Source organism: Dermochelys coriacea, chromosome 3 (genome assembly GCF_009764565.3).
Source record: "Dermochelys coriacea isolate rDerCor1 chromosome 3, rDerCor1.pri.v4, whole genome shotgun sequence".
Classification (NCBI taxonomy): domain Eukaryota; kingdom Metazoa; phylum Chordata; order Testudines; family Dermochelyidae; genus Dermochelys; species Dermochelys coriacea.
Genome location: NC_050070.1, coordinates 151,926,385 through 151,940,265, shown reverse-complemented (window position 1 = coordinate 151,940,265; position 13,881 = coordinate 151,926,385). Strand labels below are relative to the sequence as shown.

The following is a 13,881-nucleotide window of genomic DNA, read 5'->3' as shown; positions in this document are numbered from 1 at the left end:
AGATCTTGGGTTATGAGTGAGCAGGGGATTGAAGGCGCCAGACCTGAGAAGGCCCAACGTGTTGTTCAATTCTCTAGGAAAGGTGTTGTAAGAACTGCTTTTACAGCACCCTACAGGGTTTTCCGTGGAGAAGCGCTGGACGGAGGGAAGTGATGGGATGGTGGCCACCAGCAACTGTGTGTGTGAAGGAAAGACAACAATAGTCACATTGCAAATTAACTCTTATTACAGCAACGGATATCAGAGTGCCTTGGAGTTTAATTAATAGTGCCCATTTCTGCCTGCCATAGCACTGACAGGGTACCCAAATTTTGTATTCATAGCATAGCACAATCTAATTTTAATTTAAATTTATGTTACAGTTAGTACAAATAAACTGTCACAATCCCATACTTGTATGCAGTGTTGTTGTATCCGTGTTGGTCCCAGGATATTAGAGAGACAAGGTGAGCGAGATAATATCGTTTACTGGACCAATCCATACGGATACATACGGCCTTGTTCAAATCACTCAAACTAACAAAACTGAAACCCAACAAAGGCAATGTATCAAAGCTCCTTCAACCCTGGCACTTTGAGGCAACTACTATAAATAAGAACTCAAAGTGTTTAAGAACGCTGGCATCTCCAGAATCTTCCCTACTAAAAAAAGATGTGGATATAAATATGTTCTCCTTGAAATGTGCATGTGTATGTGTATGTGTATCTGCCATTCATTAGATACCAGGGTATTAAGAGCAAGAGCGATTCTTTCCACCGCCCACCTTTCAGAAAAGTAAGACTTCAGTCTGAAGAAAATGAAACTATGAATCACACATTATTTACGAGTGTAACGTATTGTAAAATTTGTAACTCAATAAATTACACACAGCATTAATTTGTATAGAAATTTAGAATAAATTTTCCTGAAAGAAGGCAGACATTAGCCCTGAGTTTTAGCATGCCAAGTCTTTACCTCTGCCTTTAGACAGGATTCTGGTCTGTAAGAGTTCTATAAATAAACAGAGAACCGTGACCAGGGAGATGGGGTCAAAGATCATCCCACAGTCAGTTCTGTGACAGATTCACCACTAGTGTAACAAACCCCATGTTACTGCACATAGCCATTTTAAAAAGGTTTTAAAATAATGATATATGGACCAAATTATTAAAATTCTGGTTTCTATGCCACAGCATACAATAGTTTACTTGTAGTAATGTAGGGACAGAATTTCATAAAATGGGTAAAACGCTCTTAGAGTCAATCAAGATCAGCAAGATTAAGTTCAAATAGCTGTACATCAGTATAAAAATAGTTTCATAAATCATGGTGGCACCTTTTCTGTTTGTACATTTTTGATTAAGTCCAACAGTTTCAGTTTCACCATTATTTTCTAATTCCCTCCTTCCCAAAAGAGAGGTCATATCTTTCTAGTAAGAGGCAGTGACAAATGACACTGAGAAAAGAGCAGATGTTTAGGTTTCCTCTGTTTTCCCCTCCTCAAGGCTCAGGCACTTACATTCCTCTTTACTCAGTGAAGTTACATTCAGTTCTGTAGAAAGTTGCTGGCTGGAGTGAACAGTCTGTGTAGTTAGAGAGGTATTGCTGTTGTCACTGTTTGTTTCTCCAGAGAACAAATCTGATTGGCTGTTGCTTGTGCTGGGAGTGGAGTCATCATCTGGCTGCTTCTTTTGGAAATCTATCAAAAACAAGGTTGAGAAAGTGGAATGAGGTATGAAGGCTACTCACTTCATTTTATGCTTGAAGCAGCAGAATTGAGAGGAAAAAAAAGAAAATAGTCCAAAATGCAATGAGTACACGGTCTGGGTTAACATCACTCCAACTGATTCCATGAATATGCTGTAGAATAAAATGCTGAAGTAGCCTTAAGGTTTTTGATTTTTATCCCAGATTTGAAACTTCACTTTAGAATTTCCTTGTTATTTACAAGTACTGACAGAATAGTTAGCACTACACAAAGAAGAAGACAGTCCTTGTTCCAGGGATCTTGGTCTAAGAGCATCCAAAGTTTACTTGTGTGTTTGACAGTCGAACACTTAACATACATGCTGTTGTATAAACAGCTAAAAACTAATTGAGGAGAAAGTATGCATCTGATGAGGTAAGAACTGGAAGAGACTCCCTGGGTATCCAATCCAACTATAAGAATATTTACACAATGGTGTTGTGAAAAATGTTTCCCATTGAGACCAGTAAAGTTCCACTAGGGTAGCTATGATGGGAGTGTTAGAGTAGACAGGACTTCTGGTTGTCTGTGAGCACTGTAAGCACAGTATGATGTAACCCTGTTCTGAGCAGACCTACAGAAACATGAGTAAAATGCCTGCAATGGTTGTCTGGCACTTTGTCTATACCAGTGCTCCCCACCCTTGTTCCCACTAATGGAGCTGAACTGGTGGCAGCAACTGTGGGAAATTTTAGAGACGGTAAGCTAGAGTAAAGCCTACCTGACAGAAATAGGCGTTGCCTCTATATTACTTTCTCTGAACATTTTATCTAGCCTGCTATTTAAATCTCTCTCCTAAAGGTGCCTAGGGCTACATCTACATTGCGGACTACAGGCGTATGACATGCAGACCACACCCAAGTGTTGTGCTTTAACTGCCCTGTATGGACACTGCTGGCAAGAATGAAAAGGTACCTAGTTTGTGTTAGCATAGTCCTGTTTGAAAGATGACTATGTTAATGTGAACAAGGTACCTTTAGCTTGTGTCAGCAGCATCCACAGAGGGCAGTTAAAGAGCAATACTTTGGTGTGCTCTGCAGCTCACATCCCCATAGTCCTTAATGTGACATGGTGCAGACAAGCCCAAAGCCATCTCTTTAGATGATCGCTCCAGTACCTAGACACCACTTAAGTGAGGGATTTAATACCAAAACCTCCCATTTTCCTATCACGCTGCTGCTGTTTCTAATATTCTCAAATGATTATTAATCCTCCATCCTCTACACTACTACTTCTCAAACTGTGGCAGACAATCATCATAACCATCCCACTTTATCTGCTTTTTGCTAAGCTATACCCAGTCAAGTTCCCTTAAAACAAGAGAAAGCTTCTTATATACTACATTTATACTGGAGAAAACTCAAATATATAGAAGTAAAAATATAAATGTTTTCCCCCAACTTTTGTCATATTTGCTAAATAGCAAAGATAAAATTGTGAGCATAGAAATGCCTCCCTCCCACTCCACCCTCACCCTCTACCAGAGATGGCAGTGAAGTCATAGTGCTTCACATTTTAACTGTAGCAACAGAATACATCTCCAGAATCATGACTTCATTATGGGATCCAGCAGATGACCTCAGTGAACACAGAAGTGTCCTAAAAAACAGTTAAGAAAAGTTTAGAAAAGTACTGGCAATGCAAACTGTTTGCAGATAAACTTTCACTCTTCCCGCACCAAGTAAAAACCTCAGCTTAATTTTCTCCACAAACATATCTTGTAAATCTTTTATTTTTCGTCGCCTTTCCATGTCTTTCTCTAACATACCATGCTTATGGTACCTAGATTGTAAGCAATTTAGGACAGGTACGATGTCTTTATACAAGTATAAAGCACCTAGCATACTGCTGATGCTATACATGTAAATAAATATGGAAATATTAGCATTAACATTCAAATATACATAACCATCTTTCCCTGGGCCTCTCAGTCCTTAACCTTTTCCTCCATGTCTCAGACTTGGCTCAGTCACCCCAGCTGTACTCCATCTGTAGATAAGAAGCAGTCAAACAGCCCATGGATTCCTGTGGAGACAGGGTACCCATCTTTAAAACAGATGCAAGGACCTGTGGTCTCCCCAGTTCTTAAGCAGTGTTCCATATCTAGCCAAGCTGCTGGGCCACTCATAGAAAGGCAAATCATTGCATGTTGAGACCTGTAGCCTTCATGGGCTGCTGCATATCTACATGAAAGATGAGAGTTTGCAATCTCCTCCATTTCATCATACTTTGCTAATACTTGAAACAAATTGCAAGGGACAATTCTCCAAATAAAATGGGGTCTGGGGTCTGCTGCAAGGTTATGTTTGCATTTTGATTAATTTCAGGTTGTTTCACTTTTGGAAAGGTGTGAGGAAAAGGCAGAGAACAATAAATTAAAATGCATATAAAACCTTCCAACTCTCCCCAGATGGTTCTGCTTATCTGAAAAGTCGCAGCGGTTCTCAAACTGTGGGTTGGGACCCCAAAATGGGTCACGACCCCATTTTAACGGCATCACCTGGGCTGGAGTTAGACTTGCAGGGGCCCCGGACTGAAGCCAAAGCCTAAGCCCCACTGCCCAGGGCTGAATTCCAAGGGCTTCAGCCTTGGATGGCGGGGCTCAGGTTACAGGCCCCCTGCCCAAGGCTGAAGATCTTGGGCTTTGGGCCCCCCACCTGGGGTAGCGGGGCTTGGGCAGGCTTAGCTTTGGTCCCCCCCTCCAAGGCTCATGTCATAATTTTTGTTGTCAGAAGGGGGTCATGGAGCAATGAAGTTTGAGAACAGCTGTGTTAAAGAGTTGCTTCTCAGAGCTCCTGCTATTCTCCCTATGCTTATGGCCTTCCACCCACCCATACCATACACCTCCTGCCTTTTTGTGCCCAGGGATTCTCCTAGGACCCCCACATATGCAGGTTCCTATCCTGGTAGCAGCTCAGCAGTCCACAACAGAGGTGGAGCTGCTGAGGGAGAGAAAAGACAAGACATGTCTAGGTTGGGAAAATGACAGGTGTTTTTAAAAAAGTGTTAGCCAATACTCGTCAACATACTGTGACAGACCCAGACCAGTGGGATACAGGAGTCTGGTAGAAGGCAAATATATTGGCCACTGGATGAACAGTTTTCTGTTCCCTGAGTGACCAGAGCAGGGGCTGCCCTAGAGCAATCAGGAACGTGCCAGAACCAATTAAGACAGGAAAGCTAATCAAGACACCTGGAGCCAATTAAGAACTTTCTAGATTCAAATATGGCAGGCCTGGTTTAAAAAGGACCTCCCATCAGTTAGGAAGGGGGCTGGGCGCACCAGAGCAGAGAGTGAGAAGGCATGCTGCCTGAGAAGTGAAGAGTTCAAGCGTGATCAGGCTTCAGGAGGAAGATCCTGCAGTGAAGATAAAGAAGGTGTTGGGGGGAAGGCAATGGGAAGTAGCTCAGGGAGTTGTAGCTGTCACGCAGCTGATACAGGGAACATTGTGGACAGCTGCTATTCACAGGACCCTGGGCTGGAAACCGGTGTAGAGGGTGGGCCCGGGTTTCCCCCATCTGCCCAACTCCTGATCGGAACCAGGAGGAGTTGACCTGGTCTGTGAGAAACACAAGAAGGGAAAGTCTAAATTGGAAAGGGATCTGCCCTGTCCCCGACCCACTAGGTGGGACACAGAGACTTCAGGGATTGTTCTCTGTTTCCCCATGCTGTCCAGTGATGAGGTTAGCTGAGTGGACGGCAGGTTTGAGCCACTAGCAAGTGTGGCCATACTAAGGGCTGCCGTGAATCTCTGAGGCGAGCAAATCCGCTGATAAGCGCAGGACCCACCAAGGCAGAGGAAGAACTTTGTCACGATATTTTTAACCACCACTTAGCACCTAGTGCAGACACAGGGCTTACCTGGACTAAGAAAACAGGTAGTGTTTAAAAACATGTTACCTAACACTTCTAATGCCTTTCAAACACTAACAAACACAGCTGAACTCTTCTAAAAATTATTAGCTAGTTGTGATCACTCCCTTAGGCTCCCAGTTAGCCTATCCCTATATATATAGTATCTCCAGTCAGCTAATGTATTTTTAAAGGAGTTACCTGTGTCTAGAGTAGCTGCAAAATCATGTTTAAAATCATGCTAGCTAACATTTTCAAACAATCTATATTCCTAATCTAGACAGGGCCCAAGAGTGAGCTGCCAGGGGCATGAAGCTGGATTTTCTGCTGTTGAGCTAGAGAGGAATCAGCTAGGGACTGAGGGGGCCCCTGCCTAGCAAGAAGCAGCTCAGAGAAAAAATTTCACCTGTTGCAACAGCACAGTCTTGAGACATTGGCAGGGATAGCAGTTGTCACAGATGGGTTTTGAAACCCTGGGAATGTCTTGGTCAAATGAGAACTGTTGGCAGCTATGTTTGATTCACTTTGAGCATGGCCCTTGAGCTCCTGGCTGAGTACCAATCTGACCCTTTGCTAGGGAAAGTTGGGTACTCATGGTGTACATCCTGCCTGCACTAAATGCTCTCTACCTGCAAATGCAAGGACAGAGTAGAGATTAGATAAAAAATGTTTTAGGACAGATTTATATGCAAAGCACTGCACAACAGTTAAGCTGTAATGTACACATCTCGGAAATGGAAGTACCTACAACCCTTGAGCAGTGGAACAAAATATATATAATGTTTACACTCCATATTCTACACCAGTGATCTGCAAAACCCATTTAAAAAGTCAATTCGAAGTTATAATAGAAATTAAGAAAAATATTAATATCCTAAAGTCAAAAATTCTCACCTGATTTATTCTCCCCCTGCAACACAGGTACAAATATTTTGCTTTTGGGATGTGCTGCCTACTAAGTTTCATCCACAAAAAGTATTTACAGGTGAATTTTAAAACTTTAAAAATTAATCCGTATAATGAAAGTCCTGACTGACCCCTTATGACAATATAACTAACAGTGGCTGTACACTACATCTCCCAAAGCTATTTATTTGTTCAGCATGCACACTCACCAAGGTTGGGGGGGGGGGTGTTTCTGAAAGGCTATTCATTTTTACACCCCACTGATCAACTTTCCTGTTTGAAATTGGGCACAAAAGGTTGACAAAAAAATTCATCATTCAGCAATGTCATTCCCCAGAAGCTTAATATTGAAACAGCTGGCCAATTAGAGCAGCCAGACTGCAGCAGAGTCTACTTAACAATTATACACTTTTAGCCATTGTGGCCCTATGATGTCCTACATTCAGAACTGTATTCTTTATTCATTACAGGTTTCAGAGTAGCGGCCGTGTTAGTCTGTATTCGCAAAAAGAAAAGGAGTACTTGTGGCACCTTAGAGACTAACAAATTTATTAGAGCATAAGCTTTCGTGAGCTACAGCTCACTTCATCGGATGCATTTGGTGGAAAAAACAAAGGAGAGATTTATATGCACACACACAGAGAACATGAAACAATGGGTTTATCATACACACTGTAAGGAGAGTGATCACTTAAGATAAGCCATCACCAGCAGTGGGGGGGGGGGGGAACCTTTCATGGTGACAAGCAAGGTAGGCTAATTCCAGCAGTTAACAAGAATATCAGAGGAACAGTGGGGGGTGGGGTGGGAGGGAGAAATACCATGGGGAAATATTTCAGAGTAGCAGCCCCGTTAGTCTGTATTCGCAAAAAGAAAAGGAGTACTTGTGGCACCTCAGAGACTAACAAATTTATTAGAGCATAAGCTTTCGTGAGCTACAGCTCACTTCATCGGATGCATTTGGTGGAAAAAACAGAGGAGAGATTTATATACACACACACAGAGAACATGAAACAATGGGTTTATCATACACACTGTAAGGAGAGTGATCACTTAAGATAAGCCATCACCAACAGCAGGGGGGGGAAGGAGGAAAACCTTTCATGGTGACAAGCAGGTAGGCTAATTCCAGCAGTTAACAAGAATATCAGAGGAACAGTGGGGGGTGGGGTGGGAGGGAGAAATACCATGGGGAAATAGTTTTACTTTGTGTAATGACTCATCCATTCCCAGTCTCTATTCAAGCCTAAGTTAATTGTATCCAGTTTGCAAATTAATTCCAATTCAGCAGTCTCTCGTTGGAGTCTGTTTTTGAAGCTTTTTTGCTGAAGTATAGCCACTCTTAGGTCTGTGATCGAGTGACCAGAGAGATTGAAGTGTTCTCCAACTGGTTTTTGAATGTTATAATTCTTGACGTCTGATTTGTGTCCATTCATTCTTTTACGTAGAGACTGTCCAGTTTGGCCAATGTACATGGCAGAGGGGCATTGCTGGCACATGATGGCATATATCACATTGGTAGATGCGCAGGTGAACGAGCCTCTGATAGTGTGGCTGATGTGATTAGGCCCTATGATGGTATCCCCTGAATAGATATGTGGACAGAGTTGGCAACGGGCTTTGTTGCAAGGATAGGTTCCTGGGTTAGTGGTTCTGTTGTGTGGTGTGTGGTTGCTGGTGAGTATTTGCTTCAGATTGGGGGGCTGTCTGTAAGCAAGGAAGAATCTGTCCTATCTCGGGGCCTCTCCTTTTGCCCCTCCACCCCCACGAACATGATACAGTTCTGTGGTGACCTAGAATCCTATTTTCGACGTCTCAGACTCAAGGAATATTTCCAACACACCTCTGACCAACATATTAACCCACAGAGACCTTCCTGCCAACACTACAAAAAGAAGGATTCTGGGTGGACTCCTCCTGAAGGTCGAAACAGCAGCCTGGATTTCTACATAGACTGCTTCCGCCGACGTGCACGAGCTGAAATTGTGGAAAAGCAGCATCGCTTACCCCATAACCTCAGCCATGCAGAACACAGTGCCATCCACAGCCTCAGAAACAACTCTGACATCATAATCAAAAAGGCTGACAAAGGAGGTGCTGTCGTCATCATGAATAGCTCGGAGTATGAACAAGAGGCTACTAGGCAGCTCTCCAACACCACTTTCTACAAGCCATTACCCTCTGATCCCACTGAGAGTTACCAAAAGAAACTACAGCATTTGCTCAAGAAACTCCCTGAAAAAGCACAAGAACAAATCCGCACAGACACACCCCTGGAGCCCCGACCTGGGGTATTCTATCTGCTACCCAAGATCCATAAACCTGGAAATCCTGGACGCCCCATCATCTCAGGCATTGGCACTCTGACAGCAGGATTGTCTGGCTATGTAGACTCCCTCCTCAGGCCCTTCGTTACCAGCACTCCCAGCTATCTTCGAGACACCACCGATTTCCTGAGGAAACTACAGTCCATTGGTGATCTTCCTAAAAACACCATCATAGCCACTATGGATGTAGAAGCCCTCTACACCAACATTCCACACAAAGATGGACTACAAGCCGTCAGGAACAGTATCCCCGATACTGTCACGGCTAACCTGGTGGCAGACCTTTGTGACTTTGTCCTGACCCATAACTATTTCACATTTGGTGACAATGTATACCTTCAAATCAGCGGCACTGCGATGGGTACCCGCATAGCCCCACAGTATGCCAACAATTTTATGGCTGACTTAGAACAACGCTTCCTCAGCTCTCGTCCCCTAATGCCCCTACTCTACTTGCGCTACATTGATGACATCTTCATCATCTGGACCCATGGAAAAGAAGCTCTTGAGGAATTCCACCATGATTTCAACAATTTCCATCCCACCATCAACCTCAGCCTGGACCAGTCCACACAAGAGATCCACTTCCTGGACACTACAGTGCTAATAAGCGATGGTCACATAAACACCACCCTATATCGGAAACCTACTGACCGCTATTCCTACCTACATGCCTCTAGCTTTCATCCAGATCATACCACTCGATCCATTGTCTACAGCCAAGCGCTACGATATAACCGCATTTGCTCCAACCCCTCAGACAGAGACAAACACCTACAAGATCTCTATCATGCATTCCTACAACTACAATACCCACCTGCTGAAGTGAAGAAACAGATTGACAGAGCCAGAAGAGTACCCAGAAGTCACCTACTACAGGACAGGCCCAACAAAGAAAACAACAGAACGCCACTAGCCATCACCTTCAGCCCCCAACTAAAACCTCTCCAACGCATCATCAAGGATCTACAACCTATCCTGAAGGACGAGCCATCGCTCTCTCAGATCTTGGGAGACAGACCAGTCCTTGCTTACAGACAGCCCCCCAATCTGAAGCAAATACTCACCAGCAACCACACACCACACAACAGAACCACTAACCCAGGAACCTATCCTTGCAACAAAGCCCGTTGCCAACTCTGTCCACATATCTATTCAGGGGACACCATCATAGGGCCTAATCACATCAGCCACACTATCAGAGGCTCGTTCACCTGCGCATCTACCAATGTGATATATGCCATCATGTGCCAGCAATGCCCCTCTGCCATGTACATTGGCCAAACTGGACAGTCTCTACGTAAAAGAATGAATGGACACAAATCAGACGTCAAGAATTATAACATTCAAAAACCAGTTGGAGAACACTTCAATCTCTCTGGTCACTCGATCACAGACCTAAGAGTGGCTATACTTCAACAAAAAAGCTTCAAAAACAGACTCCAACGAGAGACTGCTGAATTGGAATTAATTTGCAAACTGGATACAATTAACTTAGGCTTGAATAGAGACTGGGAATGGATGAGTCATTACACAAAGTAAAACTATTTCCCCATGGTATTTCTCCCTCCCACCCCACCCCCCACTGTTCCTCTGATATTCTTGTTAACTGCTGGAATTAGCCTACCTGCTTGTCACCATGAAAGGTTTTCCTCCTTCCCCCCCCTGCTGTTGGTGATGGCTTATCTTAAGCGATCACTCTCCTTACAGTGTGTATGATAAACCCATTGTTTCATGTTCTCTGTGTGTGTGTATATAAATCTCTCCTCTGTTTTTTCCACCAAATACATCCGATGAAGTGAGCTGTAGCTCACGAAAGCTTATGCTCTAATAAATTTGTTAGTCTCTAAGGTGCCACAAGTACTCCTTTTCTTTTTGCGAATACAGACTAACACGGCTGCTACTCTGAAACCTATTTCCCCATGGTATTTCTCCCTCCCACCCCACCCCCCACTGTTCCTCTGATATTCTTGTTAACTGCTGGAATTAGCCTACCTTGCTTGTCACCATGAAAGGTTTTCCTCCCTCCCCCCCCCCCCCCCCGCTGCTGGTGATGGCTTATCTTAAGTGATCACTCTCCTTACAGTGTGTATGATAAACCCATTGTTTCATGTTCTCTGTGTGTGTGCATATAAATCTCTCCTTTGTTTTTTCCACCAAATGCATCCGATGAAGTGAGCTGTAGCTCACGAAAGCTTATGCTCTAATAAATGTTAGTCTCTAAGGTGCCACAAGTACTCCTTTTCTTTATTCATTAGGATCTGCTAGCAGATTTGGCAAACCAATTAGCTCACAAAGAATTCACACTTGCTCCATTTTGTGTGGTAACTGAACATGTCTATTTTTTTGTAATGGTTTCTTCAAAGCAGACAAAAGGAGGCAGGAAAAATGTGGGAATTGCTACTCCAAAGCAGCTGAAAGAGATTTTAGTTCTTCTAAACCACACTGCTTTTGCAATACAAATTCAACTGAAAAATTGCCATTAGAAGGTTTTATAGGTCCTATTGATGACAGACTGGTACCATCAAAAACCATTACCAAAATGCACAGAATTAAAAATATGCAGGTGGTCTAAAACAGACACTGGGATTTCCACATGTTAAGTAGTTTGGTGCATGCAATCTTTGCTGTTGGTCCATCTGAATCAAGCAGACTTTGCAGTTAGCTTTTTTTGCAGTGTTTGGTCGAATAAGGAACTTTTAAATGCATCACACAAGCTTTTGGTCAAATGCTCTTTTACAGTAAGACAATAATTTCTGGGTTCTGCTAGAATGTAAACAGGCTGCGACACAACTTCATTGTATATCTTCCCTAGACCCCACAGCATTTAAATGAGTTTTCTTACCTTAAAAAAAGTTACAAGTAAATCTCTAACAGCAGAATTCCCTAATGTAATCTACATTTCTGGTTTTGGTAATAATAGTAGTGTGGTGAAAGCATGGTCAGGAAGACTGAACATTGGACTGAAAACCAGCTATTCATTCCACTCACTCATTATGTTACCATATCCAAGTTGCAATCTTTGATGGCCTGCATCTGTAAAATGGTAATAGAGAAGGAGCCCTTAAATTCCACCATTTTCAAAGATTCTGCTGCTTACTAGAAAGACAAAGGACAGCATTGAAAAAGATCTCTTAAAATTTCCTACTTTTTGAAAGTGTGTCCACTGTATTTATATGCCTCACAAAAGTGTCTTGGTGCTCTGAAAATGTCAAATGGTAAACATTAGTTTACTATTTTAGAATCAGTCTTTCAAATGTAAAAGAGCCCTCCCAGACCAGACCATTGTTGATATTTAGATCCCACAGCATTAGAATAGAGTTTGTATATTAGAAAACAAAATACATTAGTAGAGAGCCGGCAGCACAAGGGCATTAAATTACTTAACATAGTTGAACGACTGTAGTTTGGACAAAAAGAAAAGGAGTACTTGTGGCACCTTAGAGACTAAAACTTATTTGAGCATAAGCTTTCATGAGCTACAGCTCACTTCATCGGATGCATAGTTTGGACAGAAATCAACAGATACAACCAACAAATAATGAATAACAGAACACAGCTTCAGTACATGTAACTACAGCTAATTACTGAAAATTGTATTGGTAATAAAGATAGTTTAACCTACAATGCAAGACTCATTTTTTCACACACTTAGCATTTTTAATGCTGATGTGAACAATGTATACATTAAAAAACATGAAATGTTTCATATTAAGTGTAGTGCTCCAATTTTTAATTGTGCAGCTGCAAATATTAATGACAAACTGAATTAGTCATATTTTATTGGATTGCATTTGGTTTCTTTGAATCAGAGCTTCAGTTAATGCAGGTAACTTATGGATCATCTCAATCTCTCTCATACATCCCAAAAACTGGCAGTAAATTCAGAAATGTTGAGTTTATCTGAAGTCATGTTAAGCCCAAGCTGCTAGCAAAACAGTTAGGTGGATGCTGCCTGAAAGAGTTTTTATGGGCTGTCAAGTGATTAAAATAATTAATTGCGATTAATCGCACTGTTAAACAATAGAATGCCACGTATTTAAATATTTTTGGATGTTTTCTACATTTTCAAATATATTTATTTCAATTACAACACAGAATACAACATGTACAGTGCTCACTTTATATTTATTTTTTATTACAAATATCTGCACTGTAAAAAAGAAATAGTATTTTTCAATTCACCTAATACAGAGCAATCTCTATCATGAAAATTGAACTTACAAATGTAGAATTAGGTAAAAAAACCCTGCATTCAAAAACAAAACCATGTAAAACTTTAGAGTCCAAGTCCACTCAGTCCTACTTCTTGATCAGCCAATGGCTCAGACAAACAAGTTTGTTTACATTTACAGGAGATAATGCTGCCCACTTCATTTACAATGTCACCTGAAAGTGCGAACAGGCATTCGCATGGCACTGTCGTAGCCAATATCGCACGATAGTTACGTGCCAGATGTGCTAAAGATTCAGATGTCCCTTCATGCTTCAACCACCATTCCAGAGGACATGCATCCATGCTGCTGACGGTTTCTGCTTGACAACTATCCAAAGCAGAGCAGACAGACGCATGTTCATTTTCATCATCTGAGTCAGATGACGCCTGCAGAAAGTTGATTTTCTTTTTTGGTGGTTCAAGTTCTTAATTTCTGCATCAGAGTGTTGCTCTTTTAAGACTTTTGAAAGCATGCTCCACACCTCATCTCTCTCAGATTTTGGAAGGCACTTCAGATTCTTAAATCTTGGTTAGAATGCTGTAGTGATCTTTAGAAATCTCACATTTGTACCTTCTTTTCATTTTGTCAAATCTGCAGTGAAGTGTTCTTAAAACGAACAACATGTGCTGGGTCATCATCTGAGATTGCTATAATATGAAATATATGGCAGAATGAGGGTAAAACAAAGCAGGAAACATACAATTCTCCCCCAAGGAGTTCAGTCACTAAGTAATTAATGAGTTGTTGTTTTTTTTAAATGAGCATCATCAGCATGGATGCATGTCCTTTGGAATGGTGGCCGAAGCATGAAGGGACATACGAATGCTTAGCACATCTGGCACATAAATACC

The 13,881-nt window shown here is 42.1% G+C and overlaps 1 protein-coding gene across 2 annotated transcripts in view; it reads right to left on the bottom strand.

Annotated features, from left to right (window-relative positions):
• ZFAND3 (zinc finger AN1-type containing 3) overlaps positions 1–13,881 on the bottom strand; it is a 265,533-nt gene that overhangs the window by 75,950 nt on the left and 175,702 nt on the right. For both annotated transcript variants that reach the window (XM_038394504.2, XM_038394502.2), the window contains exon 4: positions 1,500–1,679. In XM_038394504.2, the coding sequence (XP_038250432.1) occupies positions 1,500–1,679 (180 nt within the window). The remainder of the gene's footprint in view (positions 1–1,499; positions 1,680–13,881) is intronic.